Below are 16,521 nucleotides of genomic sequence, written 5' to 3'. Positions count from 1 at the left end.
AAAAAGGGCAAACAGCAGGTGGCGCTATACAGATAGATTTTAGTGAATAACTCAGGGGCTTTATTATATTTTAATCACATTCAATTACAAAAAGATTCAGATTCAGGTGCTGGTTTGAAAAATGTACAATATTTTGTCATGGGACAACCCCTTTAAACTAAGAATGACTCATTTGGCTGACAGCTGTCATGTTCAGCCGAGTGTCCATACATGTGTACTGCCGGCTGCGCATTAAGGAAAGAAATTAACTTGCAGGCTGCAGCACCATTGAAATTGATAGGTTCAGCCAGCATTTATCTAATGTGCCACCAGCATGACTAAGCACCATAATAATTACTGTGTAGATATAATATTCATATAGTTTTGGCTCATATATATATCAGAGCTTTACAGCGGTGCTTGAATGCTTGTGAGCCTTTCAGAATTTTTATATTTCTAGAGGGAACCTGTCACCTGGATTTTAGGTATTGAGCTGAGGACATGGGCTGCTAGATGGCCGCTAGCACATCCGCAATACCCAGTCCCCATAGTTCTCTGTGATTTTATTGTGTCAAAAAAACTATTTTATATATATGTAAAGGAGGCTACTAACATTTCCGGAGCCCAGCCATGCCCACTGTGCAGGAGCCCAGCACCGCCCGCATACTCCGAATCTCCTCCTCGCTCCCCGACGTCACAAAGCTAGAGCGCCGTAATCTTGCGATGCGCTAGCTAGCGCATGCGTAGTGTTGGCATAGTGTTCCTTCACTGTGCTGGCATCAGCCTCAGAGAACGATCTGCGCATGCGCTAGCTCGTGCACCGCGAGATTACGGCGCTCTAGCTTTGTGACGTTGGGGAGCAGGGAGGAGATTGGGAGGATGCGGGGCGGTGCTGGGCTCCTGCACAGTGGACGTGACTGGGCTCAGAGTCCGAGAATGCTGGACTCATCTCTCAAGCATGGAGGAGACAGGACTCCTCTAAGCTTCATTTACATATCTATAAAAATCATTTTTTTGACACCATGAAAGCACACAGAGCTATGGGGACTGGGTATTGCGGATGTGCTAGTGACGATCTAGCATGTCCTGAGCTCTATACCTAAAATCCAGATGACAGGTTCCCTTTAAAGTAGATAAGTCCTAAAGATAAGATAAGTCCTGGAATACCCGTTTAATAGTATGGCATTGGAAATTGCGAGTATGACAGGGATCAGCAAGCCCCGACACTCCAGCAATTCTAAAACTACAACTCCCAGAATCCTCCTGTCACTTCTATGGGAGTTACAAGAACAGCCGAGCAATTGTGAATGCTGGGAGTTGTAGTTTTACAGCAGCTGGAGTGCCAGAGATTGCTGATCCCGGCAGTATGACAACAAAGGCAGACAAGTGTCATCTTCTAGTTGACCTCTATCTTCTGTGGTTATATTGCTGGTGTAAATTCTGATTAATATCTCAATGATTTTCTTAGCAGTTAATTTCTCAGGAGGTTGGGGTTCTAGAAGCTCGCTCGTACCTCCTTATGGAAAGAGAGCTCAGCATAAGTAACTATGTTAATGATTGTTTGATCTGTATATTTGTTACCATCAGCCAAGCAGATCCTAATTAGGTCCCCTGTTTTCTTCTAGCTAATAGGCCTCTTGATCTTGTGCATCGGAATATACGCAGAGAGTGAACGGCGGAAGCATCAGACTTTGGAAGGGATATTTCTGGCTCCAGCAATCATCCTGCTTCTCCTGGGCATCCTGATGTTCGTGGTCTCCTTTATTGGGATGGTTGGTTCTCTAAGAGATAATTTACTGCTTCTCAAAATTGTAAGTATTATGAATTTCCTGTTTTATAAGACAGGTCATCTTTGGCCGGACATTATAGTCTACAGAAATATGGCATGTTCTCTGAGACTGCGTTATGTGGACGCAATCTGCATCCTTGTGAAGAGCAAATTTTTTATAAAACAAGCTCTGTTTACAATGTCACGATCATAGGAAAATGGCCCTAAAAACTGCTCTGATGTATGTAAATAGATTTTGGCATTTATCATGTAGAGAAAGTTAATACAAGGCACTTACTAATGTACTGTTATTATCCATATTGCTTCCTTTCTTGGCTTGATTCATTTTTCCATCACATTATACACTGCTTTCCAGGGGTGCGGCCACAGCTGAAGAGCAGATACGAGGTGGCTGGCCACCAGAGTCCCAGCCACCAGAGAGGCCGCTGCTTTTTCCTATGGTGTGCAAGCACGACCACCACTGCTGGATTACAGGGTGGTTATAACCATGGATATGAGCAGTGTATAATGGTGGTGGAAAAATGAATCAAGCCAGGAAGGGAGGCAATATGGACAATAACAATACAATAGTAAGTGCCTTGTATTTACTTGGTCGACATGATAAATGCCATCTGCTGAAGTGAGACAACCCCTTTAATGATGTTAATATACACTGGGCTGAGTGGATGTAAGAAGGTTTGCTTCTAGAGCATTCTAATGATATCAGGATGATCACATACGCAGCAGACGAGGAACAATCTGAATATGCAAAACATTACATTATCAATGCCAACTGAGCGTATACAGGAAAAAAAGTGAATGGAGCGAGTACTCGTCATTACACTGCACCTCCAAGATGACGTGTAGTGTAATATAATGAAGAGCAGGCAGCGCTAACGAGGAGCACCGCCTCCTCTGATCGGCAGGGTGTTGGGTGTCGGACCCCTCCAATCAGTTATTGATGACCTATCCCGAGGATAGGTCATCAATATTAAATGGCTGCACAACCCCTTTAAACCAGTCTCTCCGGTCTCCTGTGCTATTCTGTACGAGAGCAGCATCTAGGAGTCTAGGCAGCGTGTAAAGTATTCCCCATAACACCATATCATACATTGATTTGACGATACTTTGATTTCTTGCTGTGATGCTGTTTTGGCTCATGAGACTGCACTCATTATAAATGACCATCTTTTCCGCCGCGACAGCGTACCTCCCCTCTTCTTCTCAGCTCTCCTCTGCATTAGTGTGACACAGGACCGGGGTTACCGACATTCTGGTAGGAACATCGCTACCCCCTCCAGCCTAGAGTAACTGTGGCACTCGTGCCTGAACCGGCCAATACCTCCCCTCAGGCACCCTGCAGGGCCACCTACTATGCCTGCACTTCGTGGAGCGTAAAATTCCCTCTTGGACAGGCAACATCTCTGTGTTCTGCATGCCATGCGCCTGCACAGAGCCAGCCCTCCCCTCCACAGCCCACAGAAGTACAGGACCAATTCTGGCTGTGTAGAAACTGACTCGGTAAGGGTCCTGTCTCAGGCAGTAAAATACCTTTCTTTTTTTTAAATCAGATCATTTTTATTGAACATTTTACAGTGTAAATACACGTTTTTTCACAATACATACAAGGATGACATAGAGACATATTGTCCGTAGGACTAATAACAAAAAGGACACCAAACTATGTGTATTAATCCAGTTTCAATCCAACCTCCCCACCCCCCCCATCCCACCCCACCCTAACCTACAAAATACAAAGGCACATTGTTAAACATTTCTATTCAGACGTCGAAACGACAGCCATGGATCCCACAATTTTTCAAATTTCGCTGGGCATCCACGCTTCTGGTACACCATCCGTTCATACTCAGCATTGTGTCAACTGCACTTAGGAATTCGCCTAGGATTGGCGGAGCTGTCTGTATCCAATGTAGGGCTATTAACTTCCTGGCGACATATAACATTCTCCCTATAGCTATTTTATGCACCTGCCCAGTGGCCAATTCAGAGACATATCCTAACACACACACTTTCGGATCAGAGGGTATTTGTACTTTGTAAACTTCCTGTATTGTCTGACGTACCAACTCCCAGTATCTCCCTAACCTCTCGCACGTCCACATCATATGCAACAAATCTGCAGACACCACAGAGCATCTTGGACACTCATCCGTAGGTCTGAACCCTATATGGAACAAAAAAAACGGTGTTTTGTAGACCCTATGGACAATAAACAGCTGCGAGAGTTTACGTCCTTCACTCAAGGAAGAGAGAGGTATCGCCTCCAGTATGTCAGACCATTGGTCATCAGTTAATTCGCCAACATCTTTCTCCCATTTACTTTTAGCCGTAAGCGGATGCGACATTAGAAACTTCTCAAGCAGCAGCTTGTATATACAGGAAATCATACCTCTCCTCGCCCCCCTGGACAGAATCTGATGCAATGCAGCATCTCTCCCAGCCACCACATTCGTACCTTTAAATGTGGAGTTGTATGCATGTCTCACCTGAAGGTACTTATAAAAGTGAGTTCTAGGCAGCTCATACTTCTCTTGAAATCTGGCAAATGACATGAACTTCTTTTCCTCCAAAAGATGTCCCAACCTCAGAATACCCTTCCTTTTCCATGCCCCAAACTCAGACAGGGAGAGGAATTCCGGCAGCACAGGATTGCCCCACAGTGGAGTGTATTCCGTATTGCCGAAAACCCCCCTCAGGAGCTTGAGCTTATTCCATACGGACTGCATCAAGTGTCCCAGATCGCCCATCGGACCACTCTTTCCAGCCCCCCTAGTCTCAAGGATCAGCATTAGGTCATTAGAGGACAATCAATGTTTAAACAACTGACACAACATCTCACTCGACTCCAGTTCCATCCACCCCTTAAAATGTTGGCATTGTGCAGCCAGGAAGTACACCCAGGGGTTTGGCACTGCAAGGCCCCCTTCTGTTTTAGGATATTGCAACGTTTCAAGCTTAATTCTCGGTTGCCCCTTCCGCCATATGAGCTCCCTGAAAGTAGCATTGATAGGAACAAATTTGGATTTTGACAGCCAGACCGGGGAGTTATGTAGAACATAGAGTAGCTGGGGCATCAACACCATTTTAATGAGATTAGCTCTTCCCGCCACCGACAGATATAGTTTACACCATGTCTTAGTCTTATTACGAAATTTGATAACCAACGGGTCAAAGTTAAGGCGCCCAAAGTCTCGGATTCTCGGAGATATATGGATACCCAAATACTTAAAGGTCGCTACACATGGAATATTTCTGTCTCGCACTGTCTGTGATTGCACTTGCCCGTCAAGCAGCATAATCGCCGACTTACTCCAGTTAATAGTCAGACCCGACAGATCCCCGAAGCAATCAATGATTTTCATAGCCGCTTCCAACGATGGACCAGTATCCCCCAGAAAAAGCAAAGTGTCATCTGCATACATCGCCACTTTATTATTAACTGTCCCATATTGGAATCCCCGGATGTCCATTGATTTACGAATTGCCGCGGCTAATGGCTCAATCGCAACTGCAAATAGCAGAGGCGACAACGGGCACCCCTGTCTAGTACCCCGGCCCAGACAGAACTTGGGGGACACCCCTCCATTTGCCCTGATACATGCTTCGGGTTTAGAGTATAGCACCCGGACCCAGGATATATACTCATCTCCAAATCCCATATACGCCATAACTCGCCACAAGAATCTCCACTCAATGCTGTCAAAGGCCTTGGCCGCATCCAAAGAAAGGATAGCTCTATCTCCAACATTATCAGCTGGAAGTTGAATACTGGCAAACACTCTTCTAATATTAATTGACGTTGATTTCTGAGGCATGAAGCCAGTCTGGTCAGAGTGTATGATAGACAAAATCACCTTAGACAGACGCGTGGCCAAGACCTTTGCAAGCAACTTAACATCAGTGGAGAGTAACAATATCGGTCTATATGAGTCAGGGAGAGAGTGATCCTTGCCCGGCTTAGGAATGACTACTATTACCGCCTCCTGCATAGACGGAGGTAGCTCCCCCCTCTCCTTGGAACAATTGAATACCTTCAGAAGTTCCAGGAGCAACACTTCCGCAAAGGACTTATAAACTTCCGCCGGAAGCCCATCCAAACCTGGAGCCTTGTCATTAGCCATAGCAGCTAATGCCGCCCTCAATTCTTCTAATTCAATCGGCTCCTCTAACCGCATACTGTCCTCCCTGGAAAGCTTAGGAAGATCTAATGTGGCCAAAAAGGTGTCAATCTCTTCGTCCGAGCATGTCACCTTGGAAGCATACAGAGAGGAATAAAAATTATTCAGTATATTCAGAATGTTATCCGTATCACGCCTGAGGACGCCGCCAGCATCTAACAGGCCAGATATACATTGTGATCCTTGCTGCGCTTTTGCAATAACAGAGAGCATATGGCCTACACTCTCCCCTTCAGTAAAAAATTGCTGCTTGTAAAACAGTCTCTTCCTCTCTGCTACCTCCAAGAGGTGACACCTCAACTCCTCCTGCCTAGTCTTTAAGGTATTACTTGTCATGATAGAAGGATTTAACACAAAAGCTTCCTCCGCTATCTTCATATTATCATGTTTCTGCCGATCAAGCTCTCTAGACTTAGATTTAATCCGACTGACTGTTTTAATAAAGGATCCTCTGAGGAAGGCCTTCATCGCATCCCAGACGACTAACGGAGACGCAGTCCCTTCATTTATACAAAAATATTCCCTAAGGGATTGAAGCATATCGGACGGATCACCCATCAGTTTTAACCAAAAGGCATTTAGTCGCCAGTATCTAACCCCCGGCCTGGCTGTCACAGATATATCAAGGGTGATGCTAAATAAGGAATGGTCAGATAGGGTCCTAGAAAGATACTCTGAGGTCTGTACAAACGGGAACATATGAGCATTTACCAGACCCAGATCTATACGCGACAGGGAGCCATATGTTGAGGAGCAACACGAGTACTTCCTGTCCAGGGGGTGGGTCTCTCTCCATACATCCATCAGACCTACTTCCCTCAGTATTCTTGCAAACGAGGTTTCACCCATATTACTACCACTAGGTGTGATCTGGCATCTATCAAGCGAACTGTCAAGTACATTATTAAAATCTCCCACTATTAACATTGGAAGTTCAGAAAATTCTGCCATGAATTCTATAAGCTTCCTTAAAGGCACCGAGGAAAAAGGTGGGGGTATATAGATTGTCGCTAACACCATTCTCATCCCTTGGACCACACAATGCACTCCTATAAACCTTCCCTCTTCATCCACACATACCCTGAGGCATTCAAATATGATATTCTTATGAACTAGGATACTAACCCCCCTGGAATGCGAGGAGAAGACGGAGTGCACCAAATAACCCAACCACGGCTTTTGCATGACATGTATAGATTGTTTGGTCATATGCGTTTCTTGCAGGCATATTATTGCCGGCTGATATCTAGACAGGTAACGGAACAGACCGTGTCTCTTTGTAGCATCCGCCATTCCCCTCACATTCCAGCTAAGTATTCTCGTAACAGGTCCCATAAGAATGCATACATATATATATAAAAGTACATTTGAGATCTACAACTTTCCACCTCCCAGCAGCCGCAGGGAAAAACAATGTTAAATACCAGATTACAGATTCCCATCTCTTCCCTTTTTCCCCCCCGGACAAAATATACCAGGACCGTACGTTTCAGCATTTTAGAATTGCCATCATTAGCACCTTTGACGGTAATAACCCCCGCTAATCCCATCCCCCCTCCCTCCCCCCACCCAACTATCCCTACCCAGGCAATGAACATATGCAGCATAATTAGCTTCAGTAATGAACTTGGGGCCAACATTGTGAACCTGGCCCAACAGCGCCTGAAGCAGCACAGCATCCAGCACGATACCGTACGCAAGCACATTAGGAAGGTGGGGAGCAACCTTGGGCGTATGCTCTACCCACAAAATTTCCTTAGCAACCGGCTAAAGAAAAAAGAAAATGTCCACAACGGTGGGTGGACGGTCCAGTGGACATCAGAACTTCAATCAGGAGCAGGAATGTCCAACAGTCTCAGGTGTCTGTTGATGGAATCCTAAGGCGACGCTCATTTTGATCCAGCCACTTGACCGCAGCGTCAGAGTCCTCAAAGAACACCGCGGATCCAAACGCCACCACCCTGAGCCTGGCCGGGAACATCATGGAGTACTGTACTTGCAAATCTCTCAGCCTCCGTTTAATCTCCACAAAGCGAGCTCTTTTTTTCTGTACATCCGACGAATAGTCAGGGAACAGGGACACCTGAACCCCATTGATTTTTAAATCAGGATGAGATCTTGCAGCCCTCAGTATAGTGTCTCTGTCTCGATAGTGCAGGATTTTAGCCAGTATTGGACGTGGCGGACGTCCTGGCGGCAAAGGCCTGGTGGGGACCCTATGTGCTCGTTCCACAGCGTAAAGTGCAGAGAGTCCTCTATCACGGAATTTTTCCGCAAGCCATTTTTCAATAAAATCAGTAGCCTCTGGGCCCTCAGATTTCTCAGGAATGCCCACCAGCCTTATATTATTGCGGCGAGAGCGGTTTTCTAAGTCGTCGGTTTTAGCATAGAGCGCCGCTATATCCTTTGACGCAGCCCGGCTCTCTCTCTGTAGGGTAACAGCCCCATCTTCCAGATCCGAGACCCTCCTCTCTACTTCTGAGGTGCGTTCAGCCACTTTATGCAGGTCATGACGGATAATGGACATGTCCGCTTTTAGACTTCCAATATTAATATTCATGTTCTGGAGGGTGGCGTTGCAGCTAGCAATAGCTGCCATCACATCTTTCAAGGTGGGCTCAGGGGCATTGATCACTGGCAGACACTTCCCAATGCTGCACAGGCTAGCACTCGCCCCCCCTCATGCTGAACTGGGGATTGCTGGTCGTCATTACAGGGGCCATCTTGCTCCCCTAAGCCTTCCTCCACTTGTGCCATGGTGCCCTCTCCTTCTCCCCATACATGACTGGGGGACTGGTGTGACTTGTGAGCGAAGCGCTCTAGCCGCGCTGCCGCTCCCTGACTCACCGCCGCCCTCAGGTCAGGCCACTCTTCCTCCTCAGCGCCATCTTGGGATCTTGCCTCCCTGTCCTGCCGGCTCGGCGTTTTGCCTCTCTTTGCAGGCATAATGATTTTTCTTAGCACCGGACCGCTTGCTGGCTATGTCCCCCGCTCCTACGGCTGTTTTTAAAGAATATCTCCACCGTTGTAGGTATTTTAGTCAGGATTCTTGCCGGAGCTAGTGCGGCGTGCGTCCTACTCCATGCGCCGCTAGGCTCCGCCCCCAGTAAAATACCTTTCTAAAATCTCCCACTCCACCCTTTCTCTATTGGGTCGTTTGGTTAAGAAATCGCCACTGGTGCAGTCTCAGGGCATACAATCCAGGAGCAGGTTTTCCAGCAAGCGTCCCTCCCAGAGCAGGTCGCCATTCCTCCTCTGACGCCTCAACATCCCCACCTCCTCCCGGTTCCCATTCAAAGGCGTCCTCCCTTGGTGACGCGCTGTCGAAGGGGGAGATTGTGGATTTGGATGCGGAAATGGATCCGGAACAATCTTCCCAGATTGCATCCATGGTGTATAGTCTAGTACAGGGGTGGGCAATTATTTTTTCGATGGGGCCACATGAGAAACTGAAAATATTTTGGAGGGCCGGGCCAAAAGGCTAAACTCAATACTGCATAAAATCAATTGTATTTCTTTATAAAAAGCAGTAAATATCATTGTTGGACAACTGGTACGAGTACTTGTTATAGTTAAACAATGAAAAAGTGAGGTTGCCTTACAAGAAAAAAATTTAAATTTATTAAACAAAATTTCCCAAAACAATGAACATTTTTCACTATTTGTGACTCATATTAGTGAAAGCCATTGTCCCCCTGTGAATCCAGCCATTGTCCCCTGTGAATCCAGCCATTGTCCCCCTGTGAATCCAGCCATTGTCCCCCTGTGAATCCAGCCATTGTCCCCCTGTGAATCCAGCCATTGTCCCCCTGTGAATCCAGCCATTGTCCCCCTGTGAATCCAGCCATTGTCCCCCTGTGAATCCAGCAATTGTCCCACTGTGAATCCAGCCATTGTCCCCATGTGAATCCAGCCATTGTCCCCTGTGAATCCAGCCATTGTCCCCCTGTGAATCCAGCCATTGTCCCCCTGTGAATCCAGCCATTGTCCCCCTGTGAATCCAGCCATTGTCCCCCTGTGAATCCAGCTATTGTCCCACTGTGAATCCAGCCATTGTCCCCATGTGAATCCAGCCATTGTCCCCCTGTGAATCCAGCCATTGTCCAATGTGAATCCAGCCATTGTCCCCTGTGAATCCAGCCATTGTCCCCTGTGAATCCAGCCATTGTCCCCTTGTGTACAGAACACCTCCCGGCCCCCCCATCATATACAGAACACCCCCCCCCCCTTACAATAGTACACCCCCCCCCCCCCCCCCCCCCCTTGCCTTTAGAAACGTAATGCTCAGAGATGATCAGCCATGTGTTAGTCACACTGACTACACACAGCACAGGGGGAGGCGGCCGCAGCTTCATGCTTGTCGGCTCTGTGACTGTCAGTGTCAGACAGTCACAGCCGATACTATGAGAGCCGCGGGCGCTGCGCTGTTACAGAGAAGGGAATAATTGCGGCCGGCCGGGTCCCGGGTACGGCTCGCACGAGGCACCCCCCCCCCCTGCTGTGTCTTACCTAGACAGTACTGCCGCTGACGCTGCCTCCCTGCCACCGCGCCATGCCACACGCAGCACGCCGAGTCGGAAGTCCTCTTCATTCGCGGAGGAGGGGTATCGTTGCTTGGCACGCCTCTGGCTCCGCCCGGGGGCCGGATTAAAAGGTCCGCCGGGCCGTATACGGCCCGCGGGCCGTAGTTTGCCCAGGTCTGGTCTAGTATCTGCTATCCGGGATACTTTTCAGTTACAGGAGGACCTTCCCTCCACCATCCACCAGGGGGTGTCTGTTTTGCGTGCGAGGCAGGCCGCTAAATTTTTTCCCTTGCACGACGATTTTTCTGTGGTTGTAGCAAAAGCTTGGTAACAGCCAGGTCTGCGCTTCCTGGTTCCAAAGCGGCTGGACCGGCTCTATCCTTTTCCAGCTGATTGCGTGACAAAATGGTCCTCTCCTCCGAAGGGGATCCACCGGTCACTCGCCTAGCTAAGAACACGGCCATTCCGGTGGCAGATGGTTCCTCTCTTCAAGACCCGGTGGACCGTCGCATTGAATCGCTGTCCAAGTCCGTGTTTACGGCCAGTGGATCGGCCCTGCGGCCCATTTTCACCTCTGCGTGGGTGGCCAAGGCGGTCTCGGAGTGGGCCCTCCGCCCTACACCAAGACCTGACGGCTGATCTCCCTAATGCCGAGCTCCAATCCTTGGCAGGCCAAATCTCTCAAGCAGGAAAGTACCTCTGCGAGGCGGCTTTGAATGCTGGTACTATGGTCATGCGGTCTTCTGCTCTCGCAGTCTCTATTCGCCGGGAGCTCTGGCTTAAAGTTTGGGTGGCAGATTCCTCCTCTAAGCGCTCGCTTTCGAGCCTCCCTTTCACCGGGTCTCGACTCTTTGGTTCCCGGCTCGACGAGATCATATCGGAAGCGACAGGTGGGAAGAGCAAGGTAAAGCGTTCCTTTCGTCCCAGAGCTTCGTCCTCCCGTTATCAGTCCTTTCGAAGGTTCTCTGGCACCCGTCCGGCAGCTACCTCGGCGGCCAGACACAGGACCAGCGAAAAAAAGCCATCCTTTAAGCCCCAGCTGGGCTGGCGTCCGTGGGCTCAGCCACCACGTTCCTATTCAGGAAAACAGCCTTCTGCATGAAGGTGCGGTGGGATGGGGGGGGGGGAGTCGTCTCCTCCTCTTTCAGGAGACCTGGCAGCTCACATCTCGGACGCATGGACACTCGAGCTAGTCACCTCGGGCTGCAAAATAGAATTCAAGTGCATCCCTCCCAACTGTTTTTTCCAGTTCGGGCTCCAGGGATCCAGTTTGGGCTGTGGCATTCTTTCAGGCAGTTCAATCCCTTCTCACACTGGGGGTGATAATTCCGGTGCCCTTAGAGGAAAGATTTACGGGTTTCTATTCAAACCTGTGTGTGGTTCCCCAAAAAAAAGGCAAGGTCCGCCCGGTGCTGGACCTCAAGGTGGTAAACCGCTTCCTCCGGATTCAACTGTTCAGGATGGAGTCCCTTCGCTCCGTGGTTGCTTTGTTGGTCCAAGGGGAATTCATGGCGCCCATACAGAACCAGGGCGGCCGCGGCCCCATGGCACATTTCTCCAGCAGTGCCAGCCCATGCACAGACATCTCTCTCATGAATCTGAAATGTCTGTGCATGTGTTGGCACTGCTGGAGAAATGTGCCGTGGGGCCGCCCTGGTTCTGTTTGGACTGGAGAAATGTGCATTGGGGGGGGGGGGGGCATGGGCGAATGACTCAGAGTCATGAGAGATGTCGGTTCTGTGTGGACTGGAGAAATGTGCATTGGGGGGGGGGGGGGGAAGAGTCATGAGAGAGATGTCTGTGCATGTGCTGGCACTGCTGGAGAAATGTGCCATGGGGCCACCCTGGTTCTGTCACATCTCTCTAATGACTCTGAGTCATTCGCAACCCCCCCTATGCACATTTCTCCAGTTCAAACAGAACCAGGGCGGCCCCATGGCACATTTCTCCAGCAGTGCCAGTGCCAGCACATGCACAGACATCTCTCTCATGACTCCCCCCCCCCCCCCCCCCCCCCCCCAATCCAATGCACATTTCTCCAGTCCAAAAAACAGAACCAGGGCGGGCTAGTACACTGGCTGGCACTACTGGGACGGGTGAGATGGTGGGAATGGGATCCAGTAACTAAGTTGTTATAATTAATCAACCTACCTACCTGGCTGCCTCTTGTCACAGTCTCAGAAGATTCTTCTTTGTGTGGGCGGCGGGCCGCGGCCTTCCCTGGCAGAGTCTGGGCTGTGGCTGGCTGGCGCTGGCGCTGCTTGCTCCTTCTTCTTCTCTGCTCTGGGGGCGGAGCTGTGGCAACGTCAGACAGACGCGAAGACGTGCCTGCCTGTGCGGCAGCGGCGGCACGCTCACTCACAGCAACTGCTCGAGTCTCTTATAAAGGCAGGCAGAGCGGGGCTCAGAGCGCCAGCTGCGCTTAGCATAGCGGAGTTAGAAAACTTAGCAGCGCTAGTATTGCGGGCCGGCACTGGGGGGCCCCTGTAAGAGCCGCATTCAAGGGGCTAAAGAGCCGCTTGTGGCTCGCGAGCCGCGGTTTGCCGACCACTGGGATAGACAGCTGATGGCAGCGTATCGCAAAATTGTGTATTTTTAAACCAAGCTGGGCATCTTGTGCCATCTTAGGATATGTTTAGCCAAGGGGAAAGATAGGGAAGGACACCTCTGCAGAAAGTGGAGTGTATATTCAGCGATTTCTAACTTCTGCAGAGCTAATGGTTGATGACCTAAAAGGTAACCTTTTAAAAAGGATTCAGTTTTTTTTTTTTTAGCCATTAATTTTATTAGCACCAGTGTATTCTCCTGCACTTTACACAGGGTATTGACAGTCGCCGTCCCCAGTGTGCCCGCACATGTAGACATTTTAGGGGCAGTTTCTTAGGAACCCAATAATTGGTCACTGGCCCACACGTATCAATATTTTCTGACAAATTTATCTTTTCGTACAATCCATTTGTTGCATTTGATAGTGGAGAAGGTATGGCACTTTGTTTTAGTTTTGTGGCTTACATTTCATGCTAGCGTACTCGCGGCATGAAGATGTCACTTTTTTGCATTTTTTTTTTTTTAAAAGTTTCATTTTAAAGCCCTGACTAGAAAGTCACTCTGTCCCAGTTGTCTAATATGAACACAAAGTGGCACACGCATTGCAAACAGTCATTTTTGGTGCAAATACTTTATACATCACACACACATAGCGTCCGTTAGTATTTCCGCCAACAGTGTATCAAGAAAGTGGCATTGATACATGTGTGCCGGGAGTTGGACCCCCATCGATCAGATAATAATGACCTATCCTCAGGATAGGCCATCAATATCAGATCGGCGGGGATCTGACAGCCGGAACCCCTGCCGATCAGCTTTATGAAGAGAACACGGCGCTGCCTTCTCTTCACTGTTTACCTGCTCGCTGTCGACATTGTATCGCCTGAATAGGAAGGAGCCGTCCCACTGAAGTGAGTGGGACAACAGAGTTGTAATTACTCTGCTTGCCTCTGCAGTCGAGACGGTGAGCAGGTAAACAGTGATAAGAAGGCAGCAGCTGATCAACGGGGGTGTCCAGAGTCAGCCCCCTGCCATCCTGATATTGATGACCTATCCTGAGAATAGGTCATCAATATAGAAAAAAGCGGACAACCCCTTTAAGGACTCGCTGCGCACAGTACTTAATATAGTATGCTAATACGAGAAGAAGTTTGAAGTTTACAAAGTTTTCAAAGTTTCACTTTCCTGCCGGATTGTCCTGGCTCAGGATGTAGTGAAGATTGTACCATTTGCTACGCAGAAAGTGCCAAAATGCATCTTTTTAATTATAAATTATTCAGTAATCCAGGCGATAAGAGCCCATCTGCCTGAGTCAGTCCTATGGAGTAGATATGAGCTAAAAACTTGGAGACCCCAAGGTGCACATAATAAGCTCCAATCAGCCTCTGGTGACACAATCCCAGGCAGGTGGTGACATTGTAATATGTAAAATGAGTCCCCGAGAGATTGTCTCCATCTGTGTACAGTAGTTCTTGTGTGCAGAAATCACAGGATGGAGCGTTAAAGTGTGGCGATACAATCACTGCCTCTGATTACCTGAGACCATCAATTATTCATGGGTTAACCTTGTGTTCTGCTGACAGCCTGTAGATGAAATGTTTTACCCTCGAGGGTATTTACATCTTCGGCAGCACTGGATTTTCATGTTTGCATAATTGTATTTCTTACGGGATTATAGATAAAGGCAGGTTTGTATAAGGAGGGGGTTGCTTAATGTAAAAATCATAAATGTCTAATGCATTCTACAACGCTAGAAGTTTTCATCCTGGATAGTGTGTTCTGTCTCGTATATTATTCACAGCTGGAGACGGGAATGTGCCGTTTTTCGGCTTTGAATCTTTTAAGATGCAGTTTTGGTCTGCGTGGAAGATTTTAGTGTCTTTTTATTTAAGCTCAAAAGATTTCAGCAAACTATATATTATTCGGATGATAATAATATTATACATTTGTATCATTTTTGCAACTTCCTGCACTTCTGTATAGGGATTTTTCTTCCCGTCCTATCGAGCATAGAAGAAAGGACGGAGGAGGAGGCCGTCTGACCTGTACTATTACGTGTTAGCTCGGAAAGGGTGTGCCGTCATTAACCTGGTAGAAGATGAAATCATACTTGCTGACTTTTAAGAAATATTTCCGGGGAGACTTGAGATGCCGTGCAGACATTAAAAGGGTGTTTCCTGTGAAATAATTTTGTATTTTAAAAAAGCACTGAAGGGTTTAAAAATGGAGGGGGGGGGGGGGGGGGGGGGAATGATTACTCAACTTACCGATTCCTCACCAGTCCCATTTGATACTTGGGTTCCTACTGGCCCTGTCTCAAAGCATAGGAAATGCCTGCTCAGCTGGTAACTGGAGTGACCTGTCTCAGCCAAAGCGGGTTGATTGAGAGGTCGGAGTCATTTCTCGTGTGTCAAGCCCGACACCACGAAGTGGAGATCAGCTGGAACCGGAGTCCCTTTAACTTTACCCACAAGCACAGGCCATGCCGTCATAACAGTCTAGTGCTTCCATAAGCAGTGCCATTGGAGCAGGGTTGCCAGACAGAATTTTTCTTTTTTCTGGACAACTTATCCCAAAATCACGGACAGTCGACATTTTTTTATGGACAAACCGGAAAACCATAATGAATGATGAAGATAAGTAATCCATGTCTGTAGCTCAGTATAAGAACTCATTACCGGCATTTGCTCTGAGCTGTAAAATGATCATAATTACCACGAAAATAATTTAGTCAATTGAAACCAGCCTCAAAAAATTCACGGACACATCTATTTTTTTCACGGACGCCAGGAAAAAAAGTGCCCTATTTTTACAGACTGTCCAGAGGTTTCTGGACGGTTGGCAACCCAGCATTGGCGTAACCCCATAAATAATGCCAGGAGAGTGCCCCCAATAAACAGTGCCAGCAGACTGAGCCATATATAAAATTAAGCCAGCAGAGTGCGCCCAATAGACATTGTTAGCAGTAGTGTGCCCCAACCCGTTATCAAGCTGCTAAAACTGTTTCATTGCCTAAAATTTCACATACAATGGAAGCAGGGTCCTCCCAGGGATGAGTGATCAAGTAGCAACATTGTGGTTATGGCGCCAGAGAACTGGTATGCTGAGGTGGCCCAAATCCATGGCCAGACGAGGGAAGATCCAAAACACTGAAATATGATTGGAATGAGACTAATGACATAATAATTTCTGGCATGTATTCTCCAAAGACACAAGGCTGACCCTCAGATTTCCGCCACAGGTTTGCTGCCGTTTTCCAGTTAGATATTCATCATGGTAACTTCCATCCAAAGTATGTGAGATGCCTCTTTCCATGGCACAAAAATACCAAATATCAGCACAGAAAATTTCTTATGCATGTGTAAGGAATATGCAGATTGTATGTGGTCTTCACTGAAATTCAGTATGAAGTTTATGCCGTAATCTGCTTAAATTTTGTAATGTGAACATAGCCTAGTCTTTTCTTAGATTAACGCCAACTTGGTGATCAGCTAATTGCCTTGGA

At 47.8% G+C, this 16,521-nt stretch overlaps 1 protein-coding gene across 2 annotated transcripts in view; it reads left to right on the top strand.

Annotated features, from left to right (window-relative positions):
* LOC120986078 (tetraspanin-15-like) overlaps positions 1-16,521 on the top strand; it is a 249,986-nt gene that overhangs the window by 83,320 nt on the left and 150,145 nt on the right. For both annotated transcript variants that reach the window (XM_040414403.1, XM_040414402.1), the window contains exon 2: positions 1,605-1,790. In XM_040414403.1, coding sequence (XP_040270337.1) covers positions 1,605-1,790 — 186 coding nt within the window. The remainder of the gene's footprint in view (positions 1-1,604; positions 1,791-16,521) is intronic.

This window comes from Bufo bufo, chromosome 1 (genome assembly GCF_905171765.1).
Source record: "Bufo bufo chromosome 1, aBufBuf1.1, whole genome shotgun sequence".
Classification (NCBI taxonomy): Eukaryota; Metazoa; Chordata; class Amphibia; order Anura; family Bufonidae; genus Bufo; species Bufo bufo.
This window is presented reverse-complemented; position numbering and strand designations above follow the sequence as displayed.